We start from the raw sequence: 25,850 nt of genomic DNA, 5'->3' as shown, positions 1-25,850 counted from the left end.
ACGCCGCGCCCACTATTTTGGAATAGTTCACTTTAGCAACAAACAGGAGTACGATTAACACACAACTCTCATTTTATGTGAGTTTACTTCGAGTAAAACTACTCTGAGTCAAACACGGTACACTACAATAAGTATTCCGTGTAAAGAATCATTTGAATACACAAATACTTGTGTATTGTGGTTTGCTTTCGTATATGAAGAAAAGTCCTCCCCCTGCGTTTGAAGACTTGTTGGAGTGAACTTTCAGACGCGGAAGCGCTTCCCAGCTGTCAAACTGTTTTGCTGGGGATTTTTAAAAATTTTTATAAAACAAGTCTGGCTCGACTTTCTTCTGACATAACAACTTAGACTTACTTCAAAATGGACTCTCCGTGCTGGCTGCCCCTGGAGTCCAACCCAGAAGTACGTGCGGTTTAGTTTTCTCCAGAATGAGTAGTTTTTTCGAAGCCATTCATTCCCAGCATGTTAGGGGAGCTAACTTGTAGCTAGCATGGAGAACAAAAGCTGAAGCCGGTGAAAATGTGTTTTTTCCAACTCACCAGCATTGTTATTGACATTTCTATTCTTGTCTTTTCATTTCAGGTCATGACAAAGGTGAGTAATTTCTTCTGTCTGCGGATAGAAGTCGTCAAACGAGAATAATTAGTAGCAGATCGATGTGGGGAGGCTAAAGGCCTACCGAGCAGGGACGAACACAGCGTAATGTTTCCGTTGCCGGTGGAAAAGCAACACATTTATACATCTAGACGATGCTTCTGAAACCTTAGTCATCACATCTATTAATACACAATCTACAAGAGTCTGTTATTGAGGAGAAAGGGCGCAATGTAAGTTCGTTTAGTAGTCACAAGACATAATAAAAGTTCATAGCTTTGAAGTAAATGGTGTATAATCTTTGGTTGGTCTTTAATGTTACAAAAAGTAAAAAAAGCAAAACAACAACATTGTTTCAGAGCAATCAACTAGTCCAAAGCAGGTAGTTTCTAATACACATGTCCCTCAAGATGTGTGGAAAACAAGGCTAGATTGTCTTCTGAGTTTAATTAAAGCCACATTTCATCACTGCAACGATAGTGTGGTTAATAGTTTGGTTTGTGCAGTTTTCATGTCTTCTCTGGGCCTCCTTTTCTAGTTTTGGATTTGGACAGGTCGTTCTGTATGTGACATTACTTCACTGTCATGAATGCATTAAAAAAAAAATCCAGACACTCCTGCCATGGTCTTTAAAATGTCTTTTAGGGTAACACTGTACATTGTAGTGTAACACTGAGACTTGAATTTTAAATTAGTCTCCCCCTAAAATACACAAAAAATGATTATTTTTATGTACATCAATATCTATTTTGTAATGATGGTCCTGGGGCGTCATTACTGTCTCTTATGAGTAATAGTGCGCTTCCCAAGCTCTGCAAAACCACCTTCATTTTGAAGTATTCTTTTGTGTTTTGTATTATCACAAATTAAGAGTCATCTATTGTTCACCGCCAATGTTTAATGTTGGAATCTCTCTTGTTGAGGAAACCAGCTTGAAAGCACTTGCCCGAAGTCCCATATGCAAGGTACTAGCCACAAGACTGCTGTTGGCAGCATCTTTCTGTGGTCCACCAGCAACATGACCACCTGGTAACGTGACAGGTGAGCTCGCCAACACAGCTACGACCGCGACCTCTTCATCGTCTGCTGACATCAGGGTGACTATGGGCGGCACACCAAATCTACATGCAGAGGTTACCTGGTGTCTCAACACAGCAGCAAATCACCACTCATTGAACTTAAACGAAGGTATTGCGGATGTTTTTAAGTCAATGTTTCCAGATTCGGACATTGCTAAGACGTTCAAAAGTGGCAAGGACAAAACTGGATACATCATAAGATTAGGGTTAGCACTGTACTTTAAGCAGCAGCTTGTTGACATCGTCAACAAAGCTGGCCCCTTTGTGTTGATGTCAGACGAGTCTTGTAATAAGTTCTTGTTTTCCGCAAGTTGGCGTTGAATAACTGTTATTACTTGTGACTGAGGGGAATGTCAAACCCGCCTTTAGTTTAATTCATTGTTTTGAGTTTTATTGTCATGATTCCGGGGGGGCAGACCCAAGATGCAGAACACACGAGACAACGCTGGACAGATTTGAAGGCTAAAAAAATCTAAAGTTTATTGAAAACTGGGATCCTTCAGCTCCCAGTCAACCACCGCTGAGAAGCTTCTCCACGGCGCAGGGTGGGAGAAGATTGCGCGGACTGGGAGTCCGCAGGGGAACAGGAAATGCTGTGAAAGCAGAGGAGGGGGGGGGGGGTTAACGAAGATTAACAAAAATCCAAAGGTACAAAAACCAGCATTGATTAGTCTTGGTTAAATACTACAACTTGCGAGCTCCGGGATCACCACTAGAGGAAAACTCTGAAGAGCGCTGGACCAAACAATTACCATAGCAGGAGTACGGACTGGCGACCACCAACTGGCAGCTCCAGGCTTTTAAGGGCGGAGCCGCTGATGAGCCTCAGGTGAAACGAGTTGTCCTCTCGCACGGCTGCGCCTGCTTTGTTGTCAAAATGCAAGGGGGAGGAAGGAACACAACACACAGAACAGAAACACCACACCCACCAAAACAAACAACACAAAACATAAAACTGCCGGGACCGGACCCACCGAATCCTGACATTTATTCCTTCTCAGCTTACCTCATTTCTTTTAAATTGTAAACTACAACTACAACAACAACTTAAAGTGGCGATGAGATCTTAATTTCTTTTGAAAGGTCTTTTAAAAAGTCTTAAAAAGGAGTTGAAATTAACCTCAGGATTCCTGCATATACCCTGAAAAAGTTATGTTTTTGGTCACAGATTTCTGCACCAATTACCTTTTAGAAAATTACACTAATTTGTAAACTTCTTTTGCCTAAAAATGCCTTATTTGTTAGGATATCTGAATAATTTTGGTGTCATCTTTTTTGTTTTTTCTTACTCTTTCCAGTGGTAGTTGCATTCTATTTGGTTGACTTTTTATTTTTTCTTTACATACCTCTCCTATGGCGGCGGGGCCGCCTCTGTAACCGGCCTCCTGAGTGGTGCTGCCTCCCAACGTCCCACCCCACCCCTGGGGCAACAGGGTCCTCCTCCTCCTCCTCCTCCTCCTCCTCACTCTTCTCACCCGGTTCTGCATCCTCCTCCTCCTCCTCCTCCTCCTCGTTCCTCTCGCCCGGTTCAATGCTCATGAATCTGGTCAAATTGTCCCATTAGTAACGCTGTGTGAAAACTCCCTGATATGTTTTGGCAAAGTTTCTAGCCTTTCCCCATTTCTCACTTATCTCTCTGTCTATTCATTAAGCCGAGCTGTTTTCAGGCAGTTTGAGCCAATTATATTTACAACCTCCTCAAACATCGTCAAACATCTCCGTCCTACACAATCGAGACCTTGACAAATACCATTGTTTCTTTTCCCCTCATAAATTATGTCTTGTTTTTCCTTTTGGATTGTAAAGTCCTTGTTCAACCTTGGCTGTTTTTAAAATGTGCTATTTAAATAAAGTTGATTTGACTTGACATCCACACCCCCTGGAACTTCTCAGGAAGGCAGCGCATCTGCCTAAAACATTCTCCATCTGAGGGGTGACCAGGCGGCCCATACCGGGCGAGCAGTAGCGGAAAAGGCAGCGGAAAAGGCGGCGGCCCAGACTGGGCGGGTGACGGCAGCGAAGCCGGCGGCCCAGACCAGGGGGGCGGCGAAGGCGGCGGGGGCGAAGACCGCAGCAGGGGTGTGGAGAGGAGGAGCGGGCTTGGTGCATACAGCTTGGTCCATCCCCTCCCCCAGGGGATCCTATGGCGGTGGAGCCACTCCTGTAACCGGCCTCCTGAGTGGTGCTGCCTCCCAAAGTCCCACCCCACCCCTGGGGCAACAGGGTCCTCCTCCTCCTCCTCCTCCTCACTCTTCTCGCCCGGTTCTGCCTCCTCCTCCTCCTCCTCCTCCTCCTCCTCCTCCTCCTCCTCCTCAGCTTCAGGGTCCATCATCTGGCCATAACAGCCATGACTGGTGTTCTAATTCTCCATTAACGTCGATGCGTTCTTGCGTACTTGCATTTCCGCACTTCCGAGGACGCCCTGCAAGTTGTTACTCATGATGTATGCGAGTACGCACTGGCGTTCTAAGACTTGAAAAACGGCCACGGTGTGACAGGCGGGAGACACAGACTGAAAAGCCTGTGTGCAGACAGTGCTGGGTGAGGTTTAAGTTTCTCAAAAGAATCATGGAGAACTGCAGTCCTGACTCCGTGCCTCTGTGGGGGAACCCGGCGGTGGCGTGCTCTACTGCCACAGTGAATAAAGGAGGAATAAAATCTTCTTCTTTTTTTATCTCTTAGAAGCTTGTTTCGCCTGACTATTTTGACTTTTTTTTGTGTGTGTGTTTTTGCTGTAAAGCACTTTGTGCAACAACTGTTATGAAAAGTGTTATATAAATAAAGTTATTATTATTATTATTATTATTATTATTATTATTATTATTAGTATTATTATTATTAAATGTTATTAACTCCCTTGTCAATGCTCATGAATCTGGTCAAATATTCCCATCAGTAACGCTGTGGGAAAACTCCCTGAAATGTTTTGACAAAGTTTCTAGCCTTTCCCCATTTTTCACTTACCTCTCTGTCTATTCATTAAGCCAAGCTTTTTTCTAGCAGTTTGAGCCAATTACATTTACAACCTCCTCAAACACAGTCAACCATCTCCGTCCTACACAACCGAAATGGTTTTTTTCCCCTCATAAATTATGTCTTGTTTTTCCTTTTGAATTGTAAAGGCCTTGTTCAACCTTGGCTGTTTTTAAAATGTGCTATTTAAATAAAGTTGATTTGACTTGACATCCACACCCCCTGGAACTCCTCAGGAAGGCAGCCCACTTCCCTAAAACCTTCTCCATCTGAGGGGTCTTCAGTTGCCTCTCCACAGCGCCACGAAGAACCTGCTCAAGGCGTTCTTCTTCTTTCTTGGCTTTTTTAAGCAGGACACAATGTCTTGTACGACGGAGGTCTTCTGAACTGTCAGAGCTCCAAGGAGGCCCTCCACACCACCAAACTTTTGACAAAGTTCCTGGATGATGTCCTTGACATGGTGTTTGACTGACTTGACGGTGAAACCAAGATCCAGGTGCTCCACCTCCTTCCAGATTTCTTCTAGGAGCCAGACAATTACAATCTCCTGCCTGGTTCTGCAGTGAGGCAGGCTCAAACCAGCTTTCTCAAACAACCTGGACACCAAAGCATGGACCATCAAGACAACACAAACTTTGTCTACTGCTGCTCGTTGGGCTGGTTGTTCTGCAGGTTCTGCAGGCTCTTCTGGTTCTTCTGGTTCTGCAGGTTCTACACATTCAATATCTTGGACCTCACTTCTAGGCAATGCTGCCTGTGGTCTGGCCTCAGTGTCTGTTAAGACCCGCAGCACCATGTCCTTGTGGGGGTCGCTCTGAATCTTGAACCACCATTTCATCAGTGTCAGGAAGCGATTCACTTTGTGCTGGACCTCCATTTGGATGTCAGTATGCGGTACAGGTGTGCCAGATGCTGTCATCCCGTCCTGCTTTCCAGACTGCACAATGACTTCTTCATTGTTCAGATAATCCAAGAATAACTTCCTCAGGCCGACAACAAAACGCAGATTTTTGCCTGTGGTGTTGTTCTTCAGCCTCCTGAACTCACTGACTTGTGTGCCATCTTCGTCCTCTTCTTCCAGCAGCTTGTCAATGCGATGAATCAGTTTTGGTGCCGACAGCCTGTTCTTGGAGGTCACCTCATGTTTGGCCTGCAGTTGTGCCACAGCCCGATGTATGGCCACTTTGGCAAACTGTTTAGCGAAGAAAGTCTTGGTCATCCTCCCTACATTATTACGTTGGCCCATTCTGCACTCAGGGCCCCTTGAGGAACGTCTAACAAGGTCCATTACTTTGCAGATTTCCTCCCCCATCACTTCAGTCTGCTCATCAAAGACAGCTTTGACACAATTATAGTCTGACTTTGTCAACTCCTTTGACAAAGGCTTTGTAAATTGATCAACTTCCGTTATCATGACATTCTGAATACGACTAGATGAAACAATGATAACATCTTGGCCCTGTTCTGAATCCTCTCTGTCTTCATATGTCCTCGCAGACACCATCCCACTCTCTTCCCCTGCTTTATCCCTTGCGAGTGGGGTATAGATTTCCTGGGACGAGATTGTGCTGTCTCCGTCCTTCCTCCATTGTTGACATGTGATCATCCCAATGAATGCTTTGATCATCTTGGTGGCATGACACATCATTGTGTGGAGTCTTTTAGGAGGGGGAGTTCGCGAACTGACGTCCTCTGCATCACTAGAGTGGGCAGAGTTCACTACTTCCATGACCTCCTTTGAAATTGAACTAACGATGTCAATGTAGCTGATGCTGGAAACAGTCTCCTCCACATCCAGCACTTCAACAAAAGCCTGGGGAACTGTAGCTTCTACAATGGAGCTAACCTCAGCCTCTGACATTTTGCCATCATTCAAAAGACCCACCAAAGCATTAGATAGCTTGGCAATGATGTCCACCAACAACTCTGCTAACAAACTAGCTGTAGGAATGTCTGTTTTCCCTTGTTGCATCTCTTCCCACTGACCAGGATTCATCCTTTCAAAAAAGGCTTTGACCAATGGCTGCAAAGCAGCAACGAGCTTCTCAATTTTTACGTCCTGCATCTTCACTATGACTCCTTCAAAACCAAAAACTGAAAATATGAATTCTTTCCTCTACACCTCTTCGACACTGCTTGTAGAAACTTGAAGAAACTGTTCACTGTTTAGGAATCACGTAATGTGTGAATTACATCCTCATGCTATCAACACTTTCAATGATGAAATCAAAGCTTTGAAAACTTCAAAGTGATTCAGGACTTGAAAGAAATCAAACATCAAAGCAAAGTTTGCTCTCATGTGATTTGTTGCTTCTCCTCCCAACATCCTTTGATCTCAATCTCCATGGCAACTAGGAATGGGTACTTTTAACATTTGAACCGATACGATACTGATCCTCAATAATTTGGAATTGATACCAGTACTCAACAGTATCAATTTGTAGTACTTTTGTATGTTCATGCCATATTATGCTGACTCAGAGAGATGCTGAAAAACTAATCCATGCATGTGTTACTTCAAGAGTAGACTATTGTAACTCCCTATTATCAGGGTGTCCAAATAACTGCTTAAAAGTCAATTGATTCAAAATGCTGCAGCGACAGTCCCGAGTAGAACCAGCATAAGAGATCACATCACCCCAATACTAGCCTCACTTCATTGGCTCCCTATTAAATCCAGAATAGAATTTAAAATCCAACTTCTAACTTATAAATATCTTAACAACCAGGTCCCATCATATCTTAAAGAACTGGTCGTCCCATATCTCCCCAGAAGAACACTTCGTTCTCAGAGTGCTTCCTTACAGGAGGTTCCTAGGTTTTCTAAAAGTAGAATAGAAAGCAGAGCTTTCAGCTTTCCCGCCTCTCTCTCTGCCTCTCTCTCTGCCTCTCTCTCTGCCTCTCTCTCTGCCTCTCTCTCTGCCTCTCTCTCTGCCTCTCTGTCTACCTCTCTCTCTACCTCCGCCTACTCAAACTATCTGTCTGTCCTATCCTTTCCTCTCTTCTTTCTAATCTCCCCCCGCCACCACTGAGTCTGGTTTCTGCAAAGGCTTCTTCCGTTAGAGGGAGTTTTTTTCTTTCCACAGTCGCAAATAAATCTGCTTGCTCATGTGGATTCATTGGGTTTTTCTCTGTTAAAAGCACCTAGAAATGACTGTGTTGTATTTGGTGCTATATAAAAAAAGTTGAATTGATATGAATTGAATTAATAAACGTTAATTTGCTCAATTATAAAATCTCTAATGTTTTAACCCAACAGTTATTTCCTAATATGAAAACTTTAACAAATATATCAAAACAACATCCAACTGCTTGTATTGTAATGCAGCAGTTGTTTCATAAATTTCTTCAACATCAAAATCCCTAACTACAACTATGCAGTGTTTTTTTTTCTTAATAATCTTGAGCTTTTACATTATTCATTGACCACAAGCAAATTTTATCTTGATTGGGCCGGACTGGTAAAGTAAAGCTTGACCTTTAAATTTACATAACATTTTCTTTGTTGTGGCACAAAGTGTATATTTTGAAAAAGAATATCAATACAGTAGAACCCGTCAGGAGGACTGTACAGCAGGACACCCTGTACTGGGCGGACACGTCACTGTGCAGGACACATATTTAACTGTTAACACAACTTAATGAGCGGACAACCTGCCCAACGCGGACAACGGACAGGTTTTCCTACCAAATTTCAACCTGAGCGGACACTAAAACGGCCAAAATAGTTGGGCTGGACGCGATTATTCAAATATTCAGATGTTGTGGTGGTGTCAGGAGATTAGTTTTGAGATCTGAATAATCGCCGCCTCCCCGCTGTGAAGCTTCTCTCCGTCAGCCCCTCCATGATCTCCGCATTACACGTCTGCAGACAGTGCATGGGCTGCGGGAGCGCACACGATTACATCCATACTACACTCTGGGCTCACTTCCATGCACGTTCCACCTAACGATCCCGAAGCTATCGCCACTTCTGCTGCCCGGCGTTGCCCACCTTTCCTAAAGTAGTTTATGTTCCACCCAGGAGTTCTGAGCCGTCTGGCTCTTCATTTGCGTTTTAATTGTGATTGTTCAGACGAGGAGACGGAGGATCTCCTCACACAAGCGGCCAGTCGGCTCTGATGCACAGTGATGCTGGTAACGTGTTACTTAGTAGTAGCGCTACTTAGTACTCAGTAGTCAGATTAAAGATACTTCTCCAAGTCAATGTGCGTCACTATTGCAGCATCCAGCAGGACGAGTTTCTTCTCTGTGAAGCCGCTTTATTATTAAACAGAACCGGGCGCTGCTTCGTTCTCCTCTAAACGGTCTGGGAATTATTGTTCCTGTCATTTAACAATAGGAATCAGCCAACTGTAGACAAGATGCAGAATCAACTGACATTTTACTTTCACATTGTGATCATCAAACAACTGTTGATGATTAAATCCCCTTTGGGGAATGTAGTTATCTCATTTAAAGACATAGCATTCAACACAAAAGAGTGCAGAATAAATATGTCAGCCAAGTGGTCCAGTCATCGCTGCCATACTACCAGTGGCGGCTGGTGGAGTTTTCTCCAGGGGGGGCTATAACTCCGAAATAGACATTTACCAAAAAGCAAGCAAACATGTATTAAGGAATCACACCAGTGTATTTACATAAATTAAAACAACAAAAGCAACATTATAATGTCATGTACTGTTCTATTTTTGGTACATATATTTTATATAATAAAATCCTGAAGTTTGAAAAATTAGGCGGGGAAAGCAGAATAAAGCATGAGTTTCACTACATGCAGTTAGCCTAGCCTTGTTGCTAAACCAGGTCCTGGAAAAAGGCTGGGCTGGACTGTCTCCCTCTGTCTTTTGACTGCTGCTGGATTGCGATGCTCAACTGATCAGGTCCGCGCTCTTTGACGTCGATCTTGTCCTGATATGTTTTCCTCTCAAAAGGTGTTGTCTGAAGTGACTTTACTGAATGAGCTAATCTCTCTCTCTCCATTTTGCTTCTCCAACTCCCACGACTCGACCCATCAATCAGCCGCACTTTATGACAGACGGCTGTGACGTCAGCCCCAGCTGCATTCAGCTCTGGGCGCAGGAAAGGTGCGCCCAAACATCCCCATTTCACCTGCATTGGAGACGAGCTACTGCGCATGTATAACTTTCAACGAGAGTCTATGGCCAAAGATTTGTGCAAGCAGTCAGACAACACAGATGAATGAAACACCTTTACTCATATTTAACTATATAATCATTATTTTGCTCATCTAAATATGTATACATAGGGCTCAAAATGATATTTCATTATTTATTTATTTTTAATATCTTATTAAAGGTCCCAAATGCCCTCTATTAGCCAGCTGAAGCTGCATACTACACACATCTATTGAACTATTGCGCCAACTATTGTTGTAGTACCTTGTGCTCTCATTCCTGCTGTTACAGCCACAGCTAAATGACTCATTCTGATGTTTGTGGGATTTTCTAGCCCTATCAACATTTGAAATTTATTTATTTGAGGAAAACCACTTGAGATGTAGCATCTCGTTTTCGAGGGGGACCCAAAAAAACAAAAACAAAAAGAAAAAAAACACAACAATTCACAGACAGCACAATACGAAAGTAAGACAACTAATAAGGACAAATAACACCGTTTTGCTCAAAACCCACGATCTCCCACAACCCCACATCTCAGGAGAAACATATACATAGATATACAACTACATTTACATTATACAGATCCACATTCATAATATATCCAAATAGAGCAGACATGTACATACACAGCAAAGCAGCATGTAGCCAGCCTTTGCAAAGTTTGCACTGCACCTGTTGCAGTGATTTCGCGTCTGGATTTAAAATCCTGCAACACAAAAAAGTATTCACATTATTTCTGTTTGCTTATTTCATTTATAACATCTGACAAAGCACAAACGGTAAAGGAAATAAAATTTGACGGCGCCCATAAACGCCGCCGTATTGGATTCCCCAGCGGCAGCGTCTCTGTTTCGACGTACATTGTGACGTCACGTAACGCCGCCCCCACTATTTTGGAATAGTTCACTTTAGCAACAAACAGGAGTACGATTAACACACAACTTTCATTTTATGTGAGTTTACTTCGAGTAAAACTACTCTGAGTCAAACACGGTACACTACAATAAGTATTCCGTGTAAAGAATCATTTGAATACACAAATACTTGTGTATTGTGGTTTGCTTTCGTATATGAAGAAAAGTCCTCCCCCTGCGTTTGAAGACTTGTTGGAGTGAACTTTCAGACGCGGAAGCGCTTCCCAGCTGTCAAACTGTTTTGCTGGGGATTTTTAAAATTTTTTATAAAACAAGTCTGGCTCGACTTTCTTCTGACATAACAACTTAGACTTACTTCAAAATGGACTCTCCGTGCTGGCTGCCCCTGGAGTCCAACCCAGAAGTACGTGCGGTTTAGTTTTCTCCAGAATGAGTAGTTTTTTCGAAGCCATTCATTCCCAGCATGGGAGGGGAGCTAACTTGTAGCTAGCATGGAGAACAAAAGCTGAAGCCGGTGAAAATGTGTTTTTTCCAACTCACCAGCATTGTTATTGACATTTCTATTCTTGTCTTTTCATTTCAGGTCATGACAAAGGTGAGTAATTTCTTCTGTCTGCGGATAGAAGTCGTCAAACGAGAATAATTAGTAGCAGATCGATGTGGGGAGGCTAAAGGCCTACCGAGCAGGGACGAACACAGCGTAATGTTTCCGTTGCCGGTGGAAAAGCAACAGATTTATACATCTAGACGATGCTTCTGAAACCTTAGTCATCACATCTATTAATACACAATCTACAAGAGTCTGTTATTGAGGAGAAAGGGTGCAATGTAAGTTCGTTTAGTAGTCACAAGACATAATAAAAGTTCATAGCTTTGAAGTAAATGGTGTATAATCTTTGGTTGGTCTTTAATGTTACAAAAAGTAAAAAAAGCAAAACAACAACATTGTTTCAGAGCAATCAACTAGTCCAAAGCAGGTAGTTTCTAATACACATGTCCCTCAAGATGTGTGGAAAACAAGGCTAGATTGTCTTCTGAGTTTAATTAAAGCCACATTTCATCACTGCAACGATAGTGTGGTTAATAGTTTGGTTTGTGCAGTTTTCATGTGGACAGGTCGTTCTGTATGTGACATTACTTCACTGTCATGAATGCATTAAAAAAAAAATCCAGACACTCCTGCCATGGTCTTTAAAATGTCTTTTAGGGTAACACTGTACATTGTAGTGTAACACTGAGACTTGAATTTTAAATTAGTCTCCCCCTAAAATACACAAAAAATGATTATTTTTATGTACATCAATATCTATTTTGTAATGATGGTCCTGGGGCGTCATTACTGTCTCTTATGAGTAATAGTGCGCTTCCCAAGCTCTGCAAAACCACCTTCATTTTGAAGTATTCTTTTGTGTTTTGTATTATCACAAATTAAGAGTCATCTATTGTTCACCGCCAATGTTTAATGTTGGAATCTCTCTTGTTGAGTAAACCAGCTTACTCTGGGCTTGTGTGTAGTTTGTCACTTGTTTGGGTATGAGGCCAACCTGGCAGTTTGGAGACGTGTATGGACTGGACCCAGTGCTCCTGAGCATGGTACCAAGACCCGTGTGTGCAGTACTGCTCCTTTTCCCAGTGACAGAGAAGGTAATTCAAGTAACATCTTTTATATTTCATGTATTATTCACAATGGCTGTCATACATTCTTATATTTTCTATTTTGGGATGTTGTCATGTAGGTTTACATCTCACTGATTTAAAAAATAAATGTTTTCTTCAGTACGAAGCTTTCAAGCAGGAAGAGGAGGAAAAACTCAAAGTTCAGCAACAGGAGGTTTCTCCTGATGTCTACTTCATTAAGCAAACCATTGGGAACGCTTGTGGAACTATTGGATTAATTCATGCAGTGGCCAACAACCAGGCACACCTGGAATTTGGTGAATATTCTACTATTCCCACATTATATGAAACCAAGCAGCTGAAGTCCAGCTCTGCTTTTGATTGCTACTAATTTTACAAGATCGTTCTTAATGTTCTGTCTCCAGAGGCTGATTCTCCACTCAAAAAGTTTCTTGGACAGACTACTAAAATGACCCCAGACGAGCGAGCCGTCTTCCTGGAAAAAGATGAGGTGGGGAAAAAGCTTCAGTTGCAGATCTGTTGACTCCTGAGGGGCCACAGTGCTGCAAGTATTCAACATCTGGCTGCTCCTACACATGTGTTTGTCAGGAGAGGCTCATTTTCAGGCTTTGTCCACAGCTTCATGACGACACATTCATTACATCAAGGTGTGTTTGAGCAGACAGTCAATGGAAACATAAAGTCCTGTGGCACTTCAGGCCAAGAATCAACACTCTTGGCATTTTAGTTCAGGTTTGGGGTAACGGTAATAAATGAGCAACTCTCTAACTTATTTAGTTTTTAATTGGCTGGAAAAGACATTCAAGTTATTTATCTTTCCAGCAGAATTTTTTTTTAATCTGAAAAACATTTGCACAACACAATCATTAGAAGCTCCATAACTCACAGGGAGCATTTTCTTGGTTACTTTTTAACAGCATAATGACGGAAACATTCAGAGACGTCAGAGCAACAACGGTCATGTGTGAACATGTGAGCAGAAGGATTTGAGATGGAACCTTTTTGTTTTTCAGAGCATAAGGGTCACACATGAATCCAGTGCACAGGAGGGACAGACCGAGGTTCGTAACAAGTTTTAATCTGTGTCCGATGACAACAAAACAATCACGTTATGTTTGGAGGCTGTTTCCACATTTGAGTGAGTTGAACTTGTTTGGCCTGTTTTTCATTTGTTTTCTTCTCTCTAGGCTCCAAGTTTAGATGAGAAAGTTAATCTGCACTTTATAGCCTTCGTGAGTCACGGAGGACACTTATATGAACTGGGTGAGTTAACCACAAAGACGGTGGAACAATCTTTAGTAACCGTTGTCGTCATGGCGGGATAGAAATGTTCTCACTCATAACTACTGAATGGAGAAATTCTTTCCGAAGAAATGCAAACCAACAAATGTTATAATATTTATTAACAGTAACCCAGAGGAAATTATTGCCATGGATGTTTTTATCCCTTTAAAATTCCCTCCTGAATATGCTCAACATTTAGTATTCCCATGACTTTAACCAATAAAACAAAGCCAACAAACAGTGGAAATATGAGGAAAGAAAGACATGAAATTGTTTTCATGTGAGTCGATGGAATCCAATGAGGAACGTTTCCACTCCGATCAGCTGTTCACTCACCACCACTGTCCCTTGACGTGTATTAAACAAATGATGCAATCTAAAGCTTATCAATAGGGTTTTTACTCCAAATCAAGCAGCAAGAGCCAAACCACAAATCTGTGAGGCTTGAACTATTTGAAAATGTGTGCAAGAATGAAATCTGTAACTTATTGTTAACAGATCACAATGAAATTGGTAGAATCAACTCCCAGACGGACATAAGATGAACAAATTAGTGTGTGTGTGAGGTGTGGTCACAAAGTGTGGAAAGGTTTCACTCGCTTTTCTTTTTTATATATATCCATCCATTTTCTCACGCTTGTCCGTTTCCGGGTCGCGGGGGTGGCAGTCTGAGCACTGTCACCCAGATCACATTGCACTGATTTTTATATATATATATATATATATATACACGTTTTCTTTTCATATAACAGAGTAAATTAAATATTTAGATTATTGGGGAAAAAATACATTTATTTTTCTTCTGAATGTGTAAATCGTGACAGACAAAACAACAAACAAGCCCACAAAGCGAGTGAAGAAAGAAAAGGAAGGAAGAACTAAATAAAAAAACGCATCCGAAGCTGAACAAGAAAGTCATTTGGACTCTGTGTTTCCATTTGCCTAAAAAGGAGTTTCAACTTAACACTTCAACCCTCGATAGATAGATTCTAATTCTAGACAGAGAAATGAAGAAGGCCAGGAGTGATGACTGCACATATTGAGCTCCCCTGTTTGTTTTTGTGACCCAGATGGACGAAAGCCTCAACCTGTCGTCCACGGAAAAACCTCAGAAGAAACTTTCCTTGAGGTAAGCTGTGTCCCTGAGTAAAACCGACACGTCGTTATCATTTAAAAACGACGAACTGCAGTTCATCGTTTCACTCCTGTGTTTCAGGATGCTGTAGAAGTTTGTAAGACCTTCATGGCTCGTGACCCCCAAGAAGTCCGCTTCACCATCATCGCCCTGTCCAAAGACTCCTAATGGGGAAGCTCCTGCTTGATTCCAGTCAACAACAAAACATTACTGCCAAATGTTTCGAAAGTGCTGACCACGACGGAAAATGCTTCACTTTGTTTTTCTGCTATTGGAAGTGAAAATGTTAGAATGCGAGGGATATCGTTCAAAAGTAATGTTTCACTCGTGTAAAAAAAAAAAAAAAAAGTTGAATAAATTTATGGGAGTTTAGTGCTGCTGTCAAACTTGAAAGTATTTCTCAGTACGATCAAAATCTTCCACTGCTGATCTCGGCTGTCTGGCCTTCGCTCTGCACGGTGGCGTCTCTCCTGGCTAGTTCAAGGTGTTTTCCACGCCACGGAGCCGACCCAAATTATTATCGAGTTTGACGCAGCCACATGTAGTAATTTGTTTTTGATGAATTGTCTTAACTACACAATCAAAATGAGTTGAAGAACTGCGTTGTGAGGCTTTAATTTTATTCACCACTTTTGGAAGAGGACTGATGGGCCTAATTGTTTTTTTTCTTGCAGTGATGGTGTTAAAAAGTTCTGTGAAGCTAACAAAACATGCTGACTGTGCGCTGGTGTGGAAGGTGCCTACTTTCTTTTTTTTTTTTGTAACCTTTAGAAATTCTGTCAAATTAAAGGCAAGTTTATTACACTTTTTTTCTTCTGTGCTCGTTTCCTGGAACACAAACCTGATTGTTTTTAATTCCCGTAATAATTATTGCAACAGACGCATTTTGATCAGCCCTGACATGGAAGGTGGTGCAGCGGTTAGACCTGTTACTTCACAGCACTTTGTTTTGGGACATTTGGGCCTTTCTTTGTAGGATGTTTTCTTTCTTAGTGCACGGGTTTGTCGGGTTTCTCAGAATCTATCCCCACAGTTTCATTGGATTGATCGAAAATACTAAATTTGCCAATTGTGCTTTTTTCTGTGTGAGCTGTTGATGGACTGAGCGACTCCAGCTTCCTATCAGCTTCATCTGAATAAACTGAGAAAAAGCAACCATAAATGGAAAAAGAACAACATTTTGCCGGTCTTTTCATTGTGACACTTCAACATTACAAAATGGAAAAATATGAAGTGAACTGCCCATAGTGTAATCCTTAGTATGTGTAACTAAGAAGACACAGTTTTGATATAGTATTTCCTCTTAACATACGATTTATGTAAATAAGTCATCTTTATGGTCAGTCTTTACCACCAGGGTGTTATTCAGAGGTATAATTTCGAACTCTCCATAACCCTGACTCTAAGATAATCAGGTATACAGAAAGGATGTGTTGTCTTCAATTCGTGAACGTCAAGTAACAAGGTTTTTATTTAAATCAGGAGGGCTGGAGACGTCTAAAACAGACACATAAAACTACGATGAACCACATAAGCTCCATTATCGAGAGGAAGATAAGACAAAAATCCATCTTCTATAGAGTTTTATGCAGTTTAGCAGGGACTGGAGTCAATCCCCGCTGTCTATAGATGGCACCTGGGTATTGGACCGGCAACCAGTTCATCACTGGGCAAACACACAGAAACAGGCAATTTTGAACTAATTTTAACGTTCCAACTATTTTAAAGGGATGGACCACAGTGGATCCGAATTAGGCCCATTAAAGGTACATGTAGATTTTCTCATTATACCTGCAGGACTTGATTGATGCTAAATCTTTTTTATTTGCATGAGAACAAAACTGTTCTTTTCTTAGTAAACAGAGAAAAGAACGTTTTTCCTCAGTTTAAACTGCGAGGTGCCTGATTGACTACAAATGCATCAGAAAACACTCACTTTATTTTCACCCATAGAAAAAAAGACCATTTCTTCTTTTCAGTATAGCTGACGGCCATACCACCCTGAACACTCCCCATCTCGTCTGAGCAAAGCAGGGTCGTGTCCGTAACTAACAACTGGCCACAATCATCCTGCTCAGCAACTTCAAAACAACACCGTACAACCCCGTCATGGGATGATCGGTCACTTCCTTTAAACTGATTGGAGATCGGGAAATGTACAAAGAAGTGTCACTAAATTAAATGTACCTAATCTGTGATTGACCGCTGTCTTTTCTTTCAGTTTTTTGTTGTCGACAAGCACAATAAAGGTTGATATTGAGAATGACCACCATAGTACAAGTTGTATCTGATGAGGCGCTTAACCTTGAACATGCACTATTCGATTGCTCCTCTGAGTATTAGCGCCACTTGCTCTGTTGCGTTGCTGATATGAGACGTGTCATCACAGCGCAGTACCAGCCTCGCTGCGAGGAACAGCTGCACCGTCATACGAATGGCGGAGTGTTTCCAGTCTCACGGGAGCAGCAGTCACTTTTCATCTCATTTTAAATGTGCTTGCATTCATAAATTCCCATCAATTCAATATCTATATTGTGAGATTAATTAGAGTGAATACAGTTGTGGAGAAGAAGAAGACTTTATTCTTCCCATTGGGGAAATATCTTTGCTGAACTGACAGCCACACAGCACGGTGCTCAGGGAGAGCTGGTGGGGAAACCTCAGACAGAAAGAGTTCTTTCGGGATTTGAACCAGGACCTTCTCAGCATGAGTCGAGCGTGCTAACCAATGTGCAACAGTAGGGATCTGTTGAGGCAGTCTTTCGCCCGGGACACAGTGACATTCTTCTCAGAGCTTGTCGCTCGAACGTTGAAGTAGAAGAAGCACTCGCCATCGTGGCTGTACTCTTTGCAGTGTGAGGTGTAGCTTTGACCGTCACGCAGGTGATCTGCAGTGTCCACCATCGTCATGGAGAAGTAGTTACACTCTTTATCACACCTGCAGAGGGAGGAGAAAACACAGACAGGCATGAAGGCGGCAGATGAAAGAGAGACTAACTCCCTAATAGCCTTATTATTATTGTGACATTCATCTTTGGAGAAAGTGATACCAAAGAGAATTGTTAGGCAAAATTCAACATTCAACACAATTTAAAATCAGAATTTGCCTTCTGTTTCTCCATTCCTCATTCCTCATTCCCCATACTATTAAATTAAGATGAATACACTGAATCTGAGAGACAACCACACACAAACACTCACTTTCACACAAACGGGCAACTTGGAGTCACAGTTTAAACCCAAACATATATTTATGGAGTGTGTTTTAAAAAAAAAAAAAAAAAACAAGCACAGGGAGAAGCTTCCATATCCCTGACCATGCTTGAAGTTCAATGATCACTGAAGATAATTTACACCTCAGTGACCAATCCTTACAAGTTCAAAAGCATTTGTTGCAAACCAAACTTTGCTTTTTATAAATAAAAAAAAAACCGCTCAACGTTGACACCCTCATCCAAAACACAATATTTGCTGTTGTTGCTTCACAAAAGCCTCTGATTGATTCGTTAATGAAACGTTTTTCATGCGTTAATGTGACTTAGACACTATGTGCGATTCCTCTAAGTTTTGTTATTTGTTTTATAAACAGCATAAACACGTTTTTCTATGCTTTATCGGAACAATATATTGAATTTCATTCTTTTTCTGCAGACGTATTCTAACCCTGAGTTTGAACTAACTCAATACTTTAATGATTCCGTAAACAGGGACCGCCATTTCTGTTCGTGTGCAATCAGGTTTAGTGTTCCAGAAGCAATATATTAATTAGAATGCGGTCCAATTATTTAATCGGTTCAACAAATTATTCAGTACTTCAATGTTTTTAAGTCATTACATGTGTAACGAGATGGATATCTCACCTGCTGGCCATCTCTCCCGTCCCGAATGCACGGCACTCCACACAGGCCTTGTACTCGTCACAGATGCCCGTACACAACGGACAGTCTTCACAGGTGGGGCCCATGAAACCTGGTGAACACTGACAGACTCCACAGACACAGTTGCCTCTGCCGTTACACACCTGCCCATTTTTTGCCATACAGGGAGTCGAATCCATGGAGCAGTGGCAGGCTTTATCGGTCCAGCCCGCATCGCAGATGCAGCGGCCGCACATACACCTCCCGTTGCCTCCACACACTCTGTTGGATTGTAGAATGTGTTGCTATTTAAAATATAAGTGTTCATAATTAAGTGGGACTAAAAAGGGAGGCCATACCTGTCGCCGTGGTACGGACAGTTGAAGTTGCTGCACTCGCAGTATCGCCCGGTGTATTTTTCACGTGGATGCATTCGGGAGTCGCACCAACAGTCGCCCTGCACACACGTCCCCCTGCCACTGCACAGCGGCGCCTTTGAGTTCGGCTTACAGGAAGCGTCGCCGACTGAGAAGTAGGTATCGTCCTCCGTCTGGCAGCTTTCTCCAATGTAGTTGTCGTAGCACTGGCAGTGGCCACACACACGAGCCCCTCTGCTGCTGCAGGCAGCACTTTGCTCCTCACGGTTTAGTGAACAGCCACAGTGACCTGTGGAAGCACCTTTCATGTTATTTCTACCCAGCCGCTGTCACACTGAAAGCACTTTTTTCCTCTCGATACGGACGAGTGGGCTTACACTCCAGGTGTATTGCTAACTTCACTCTTTGTGGAGAGTCTTTGGCTACAACATAGACAAACCAGGGTCCAGTCATGTTCTGGTTCCTGCTGGGACACTGGGCAGCGTCTAGAGAAACCTGCCAAAGAAAAGCGAACTATTGTCGTAATATATGATTTTGTTTGGTCAGAAATGAGAACAATTATCTTGATGAGAAGGGTTTTTTTTCTGGCGTTGTGAACACCACGTCAGAACATCTTTTTTGTACCTCTATGAGCCCAGAGTTTCCGCTTATGTTGCTGGTGAGTGCAAAGTTCATTCCTGATGGTGTGTTGATGGCTTCCAGATCCACTTGTGTGGTTTGCTGGTCTGCTGGCATGAAGACATTCAGCTGAATGTTCTGGGTCCTATCCGGCCTCAGACGGATGGAGAGCTCCTGTGGCTGCAGGAACACAGTTGTGATCTGTGCTGGGCTGAAAAAGTAAAGAAGGTTTATACACAAGCCACAGTGAACCACTGAATCTTCAGCCTGTTTCCTGGGACAGAAAACCGAAAGGATGCGTGTCGAACGACTCTTCATCAAATTTTGTGTTCAGCTAGAGCAAGGGTGCCAAACTACGCCTGAAGGTCCCAATCCAGACGGTAAGATGTGTAAAACTTATGATGAAAACATAAAGTTGAAGTTGTTCACTTCATTCAGTGGCACTGCGTTGATTCACTAAGAGTGGTGGACTTCATAAAACAATGAGACCTGAGCTCAGAGAGCAGCTGCAGCAGTGGAAACTAAATACCTTATAATCAAAGTCATACTGTGAAGGTAAGGTTTTGAGAAGGTGCATCAAAAGCTTCTGCCAAAATGATTCTGAACAGGAACTGCAGTAGATATTATGTAATGTCTCTTTCTGCCTTTTCTGTAGAAAACTCGGTTCTGTCATTTGTTGCAAATATGAACTGCAAACAAGGTTTTGGGTTATTTGACTGTATTTATCTCCTTTGCTGTTGGAACACAATTCCACATCGTTCAAAGTTCTTCCTTTTGAATATCAACTATTCAAGCTTTGTGAAAATATATTTGATCAAATGTAGACTTGTATTTTTTTTAAGTGTTGGGGAATGTTACTTTTAAGAAGTAATTAGTTATAGTTACAAGTTAATTCTCCCAAAAAGTAATTGAGTTAGTAACTGAATTTCTCATGATTTTTTTTCTGAGGCAGTTTCAGGAGCCAGTTCTATAGAATAGAGCAACATAGACACTGAACTTTGAAAATGTATTGCACCTCGTCAGACTACAACTGGTAGGCATAAGCTTGTTTTCACTGCGGGTACGGTACGGTACGGCACGGTACGGTGCGGTACGGTACGGCACGGTACGGTACGGTGCAGTACGGTACAGTACGGCACAGTACAGTATACTACGGTACGGTACAGTACAGTACGGTACGGTACGGTACGGTACGGTACGGTGCAGTATGGTACAGTACGATACGGTATGGCAAGGTACGGAAAAGCGTACCCAGACCCAAATCTGTTGTGCGTTTCCACTGCAGAGAATACGATTAAAATGTGGGCGGGTTTGTGAACGACTGCATAACGATACAGGTATGTGACATCATTAAGCGACAGTAAGCGTGGAACCAGCGCTGAACACAGTGGAGGACGTTCTCTTCATAGCGTTCCTTCTTTTCACTTAGGTTGTCATTTCAAAACCAAGACAATTTGTAGAGAGAGATAGGTGACTACAGCCTTTTCCCAGCATGCACATGAAACACAGGTATAGGGAGAATACTGCGGATTACATCTTGGGAGACTCTACCTATCCTTTGCAGAAATGGCTTCTGAATCTGAAGGCCCTCCCTGACGATGGGAGTCTGGTGGTTGAAAACTGCATATTTTTCTGAGAGAGTCAGGTCGTGGAGTAGAACAACAAAAGGGACAGACGTATAGAGGCAGAACCTGTGGCAGCACTGACCCAGGGTGCAGACTGCAGACAAGGAATATATCAAGGTGTCAGCATTCAACAAGAATTAAAAGCCAGAGAGTACATATGTGTCTTCAGATGGCCCTGGAAGGTAACAAGAACCCGAGCGGTTCTAATTCAAACAGGTAAGTGGTTCCACAGACTGGGTGCCGCTGCAGAATCAGAATGGTCGCCTTTATTTCCGAGTCTGGATCTGGGAACTTTAACGACCACCTGATTCGCCGGCCTCAACGATAAAACTGAAGTATGGACATGTAAAAACTCAGATAAATAAGAAAGTGATGACCCATTCAATACCTTAAAAACAAGCAATACAATCTTTAAAACAATTCTGAAGTGGGCAGGAAGCCAGTGGAGGGAGGCTGAAACTGGAGTGATGTGCCCTTGTTTCTTTGTCCCTGTTGGATAAAGGCATGTACAACTCTCTCAAAGGTGTTGTTGGAGAGATGCGACTTTACTTTGCCCAACAGCCTCAACTGAAAGAATCCGGTTGTGACAACAGAACTGATTTGCGGAATTCAGGATTAATTCCTGCCACCCTAATTTGGATTTTCCTGCCCTGGCCTTGGATCGGTTTGAGATTATTTGAAGCATGTTTAGTTATTTTGATAAGATGTGAAGGACTTTCATAAGATACAGTCGCACTTTCAGTCAGAAGTTTTAAAACAATACTGAGGCCTGAAAATCAAGTTGAATGCAGAAGAGAATCGTTATTAAATCAGTGTAGAAACTGATTTAGATGCAAGACATGAAACACAAAATCCACATATGTGGTTCTATGCAAAATGTTGATAATATTTTATACAAACCAGGAACAATTACTGTGATAATCATTAGTTTAAGGCCAAACTGTGATGCTTACCTGGACTCATTCCTGAGAATCTCTACAGACGACTGAGGGCTAAACACATCAGTACAGCCAGCTTTCTGCACCTCCTCCAGTGTGTGACAGCGGACTGCTGCGTTCGGGGAGCTGCACCAAGCGCACTCGGGGCCGGCCTCGATACACTTGTCGCAGCTGTAGTCGGACTGCTGACAACGGAGTCCCTGAGCCCAGCAGAGGTTGAGCGGCAGCAGCAGCAGCAGCAGCAGCAGCAGCAGCAGCAGGAGGCAGAGACCAGGCAGCTTCACGGCCATCCTGCAGTCTGAGGAAGCACCGCGATGGTGGTCAAGACACTTTCACCAACACCAGAGATGACGGGAACGTGTTACTCTCACATGATCACAACGACTAATCTAACACGTTACTATTCCCAAACCAGTAATCAGATTAAAGTTACTTATTCAAGTCACTGTGCGTTACTATTGTAGCGTCCTGCAGGACGAGATTCTTGTCTGTAAAGCCGCTTTATTATTAAACAGAACTGGGTGCTTCTTCCTCCAAATGGACACACACACACACACACACACACACACACACACACACACACACACACACACACACACACACACACACACACACACACACACACACACACACACACACACACACACACACACACAGTGCATGTAGTCTCTGCAAGCTCACCTGACTTCACTCTCAGCCAATCACAAGCCAACTCGATCTAACGGTGCGTTCAGGTGACACAAAACAATCAGAAGCAACAAACATAATCATTAAACCATATCATTGCAACAAGAACACAGCTGCAGAGATGTTACACTATTTTTGTAATTTTCCAGAGTAAAATATGTATTGACAGGAAGCCCCGCTACGTTTTTCAATCAATCAATCAATCAATCAATGAAAGAATTTATTTGTACCACAAAGAGCAGGTAGTGCAAATAAATAAACACATAGATAAATAGTGAAACAACAGACTACAACTACATCACCAGGTAAATAAATACCAGTAATAGTAAAATGATGATAATAAAACTGTGAGTCAGATATAAAAACAACAAAGAATGAAGGTCAAAGGTCAAATATGTATCAGCAAGAGGTCAGGAAGTGACCAGCAGAGTTTATAGAAAAAACGGTTGTCATTGTTATGTTGGGACGGTGGGGGGTGTTGTTGGCAGTTGCTGAAAGTAACTAAAAAGTAACTTTTAATCTAACTTAGTTAGTTTTAAAAACAAGTTATCAATAAAGTAGCTAATTTGGTTTTTAAGGAGTAACTAGTAATCAGCAATCACATTACTTTTTCAAGGTAACTGTGACAACACTGACCAGCAAAAAAATTTCTTGATCAAAACAAACAAATGAATGAGAACTTTTTTTTTTTTTTTACTCTCATGAGCAAACTTGCACCTAAAAAGACTGAAATAGAAATCCATGAAGGTGCCGATGCCTTACCTACAACAATGAAAACTTTCTTTGCTGTCGCTGTTTCGTAGGAGCTCCTTTTGCGCACCGACGGGCTGAAGGCTTTCAGTCAGCTATAAATGCTGCTGAATCAGGAATCTGAGCGCTAATCCTGATTGGTGCGCCTGTTTGGAGTATCGAACTGCTTTAAACAAAAATAAAAGTATATTTGCATGCGGCCCAGTTCGTTGATCAGGCCACTCACTGTAAATATTTACACATTTCTGGATCAGAGTTCATGTTTTCCTACTCTTGTCACCTCTTGACCCTGTGTTTGTTCTGTTTTCCCCTCCCGTCTCTAAAAGCCATCTTGACTCCTCAGTCCCTCGTGGTGCTGGACTTCAGAGGACTCCAGGGGGTCTGGGATCAGAGCGCCGGCTGGTGCTGGAGCTCGCTCCTCAGCAGAGCAACTCTCTGCTCGTTGAATTCAGTCCTGCAGCACAAGGTGAAACACATCCGAGAGGAAACACTGTTGAATCTGTTTCAACACAACATGAACTGTGTTTGCACGGGTCCTTCTGCGGCTCTGCCAACAGACAAACACTCTATTAATCCAGCTGATTGATGTTAAAATAGTAATATTGGGCCCTGGAGTCTGTCGTGGCTCCGAAAATCCTTTCTGCTGACAGAAGTAAACTGCAGATACTGCTGCAGAACAGCAAGCACACAATTATACATGTGAAACAGGCTGTAAATGAGAACACAATCAAGCATTACAGTGTTCCTTCATGTCGTCTTGTTTTTAACCACATATTTGGTTTTGTTCTTCTTTCTCGTGTCTCTTACAGTTTGTCAGAGTTGGAAACCGACATCAAAGTTGTTAAGAACTCCTTCTTGAAGATTTTGAATGAGGATGATGCACTCACACACACACACACACACACACACACACACACACACACACACACACACACACACACACACACACACACACACACACACACACACACACACACACACACATTACATTTAAAATGTGATTAACCTGATAAAAACTTTTGAAAAAAGGTGAGGTTATAAATATAACTGCTCCCACATAGTTTAGAGTCTGTTATAACTATCTCGTTACTACGTGTTATTATTGGGGTTTTTCTCTTTTTCTGTGGCCACTCAGGGTCTCCAAACATTTCTTTCACATTTCTTTACTAGTCTCTGGAGGGTTTAATCACGTCATCCGCACCTGCTTACTGCTATTCCTGATTCTGCCACAAGGGGTCAGTCGCGGGACACAGGTATCAAATTAAATATTCTGTTAAATCAAATAACAAATAGTATCGAGAAAATAAAAAACATCTTGCTGCGACAGCTACAATCGACATGTTAAACTCAATCTGTTTGTTTTCATGCTCGATCATACTTGAGTTGAATGTACTGACTACATACTGACAGTATATCTCATCAAGCTCAATCATTTATAGTAAAGAGAGGGATGCATTATGCAGCAGGGCAGAGTTTGGAGCTGAAAAAGAATGATTGTGGTCTGCATCATTTGATCTCAACATGCATGTCGGTATGTGTTTTGCGTGCAGTGGCACAGAGGGATTTAATAGCAGACAACTTCTAATAGAAGCTTGTAATGGGACAAACATATTTGAACCCCAAATTGTTTTTATCTGAGACTCAGTAGTATTCAGTTTAGTTCAAGAAATTGTTGTGAAATAAATACATTATGCCAAGCAAGTCAGCAGACATGTTTTTTTTTAAGTCCACAGTTAACGCACTCACCAGGGAGTTTTAAAGCACGTCAAGCTTCCCTCTGCTGACAAGCTTTAAAATGACCATAGTGTTCACACGTTGAGATTTTCTGTGTCCGAATAATAAATATTTGAAACTATTTTGTGTAGCACTACTCGTGGGGTTTGCATGTTCCTCCTGTGTGTACATGGGTCTTCTCCAGTTTTCCTTCCACAACCCAAAAACATGTGTTGGAGGTTAATTGGTCACTACAAATTAATGAAAACATGCAACTGTTATTGTGTGTCCAGGTTTCTGCCCCTCTGTTTTGTCCTGTGATGGATAATATCACACTACATCTCTGTTCCCTACCATGTATTTAAAAAAAAAAGATTTGAAATGTGTTCCAATGAAAGGCAAATCAATATAAAGTAACTAACTCCTGTTTAAAAACAGGACATTTAGGCATATCACTCTGAAATATCTTCTCTACAGTCAAAAAATGCACAGCTTTCAACTTCAGTATGTGTATTAATACATTTTCACCGCACCTGGAATATAATCTGCAGGGAAATAGATTATAG

General features: G+C 42.1%; 2 protein-coding genes across 5 annotated transcripts; one reads left to right on the top strand and one right to left on the bottom strand.

Annotated features, from left to right (window-relative positions):
• Nucleotides 1–245: 245 nt before the first annotated feature.
• uchl3 (ubiquitin carboxyl-terminal esterase L3 (ubiquitin thiolesterase)) lies at nt 246–16,986 on the top strand. Of its 3 annotated transcripts, none has more exons than XM_080478516.1 (9): nt 246–402; nt 583–1,524; nt 12,156–12,306; nt 12,440–12,596; nt 12,705–12,790; nt 13,314–13,361; nt 13,488–13,563; nt 14,655–14,713; nt 14,801–16,986. In XM_080478516.1, the coding sequence occupies exons 3-9, from the start codon at nt 12,196–12,198 to the stop codon at nt 14,885–14,887; spliced, it is 624 nt and encodes a 207-aa protein (XP_080334642.1). In that variant the 5' UTR covers nt 246–402; nt 583–1,524; nt 12,156–12,195; the 3' UTR covers nt 14,888–16,986. The 3 variants fall into 3 exon arrangements, with proteins under 3 accessions (XP_080334642.1, XP_080334641.1, XP_080334643.1); XM_080478517.1 differs by lacking the exons at nt 246–402; nt 583–1,524 and adding exons at nt 10,923–11,065; nt 11,246–11,257 and having other exon boundaries at nt 12,178–12,306; XM_080478515.1 differs by lacking the exons at nt 246–402; nt 583–1,524 and adding an exon at nt 10,678–11,069 and having other exon boundaries at nt 12,178–12,306.
• Nucleotides 16,987–17,280: 294 nt separating this feature from the next.
• Nucleotides 17,281–24,025, bottom strand: LOC308118917 (integrin beta-1-like). Of its 2 annotated transcripts, XM_080478630.1 has the most exons (8): nt 23,584–23,642; nt 22,816–22,852; nt 22,150–22,432; nt 19,578–19,782; nt 19,331–19,448; nt 18,936–19,242; nt 18,580–18,858; nt 17,281–17,657 (listed from the first exon to the last, which is right to left on the bottom strand). In XM_080478630.1, the coding sequence occupies exons 3-8, from the start codon at nt 22,422–22,424 to the stop codon at nt 17,441–17,443; spliced, it is 1,401 nt and encodes a 466-aa protein (XP_080334756.1). In that variant the 5' UTR covers nt 22,425–22,432; nt 22,816–22,852; nt 23,584–23,642; the 3' UTR covers nt 17,281–17,440. The 2 variants fall into 2 exon arrangements, with proteins under 2 accessions (XP_080334756.1, XP_080334755.1); XM_080478629.1 differs by lacking the exon at nt 22,816–22,852 and having other exon boundaries at nt 23,584–24,025.
• Between the last annotated feature and the right edge of the window lie 1,825 nt (nt 24,026–25,850).

This window comes from Lipophrys pholis (genome assembly GCF_963383615.2).
Source record: "Lipophrys pholis genome assembly, chromosome: 13".
NCBI lineage: Eukaryota > Metazoa > Chordata > Actinopteri > Blenniiformes > Blenniidae > Lipophrys > Lipophrys pholis.
This window is presented reverse-complemented; position numbering and strand designations above follow the sequence as displayed.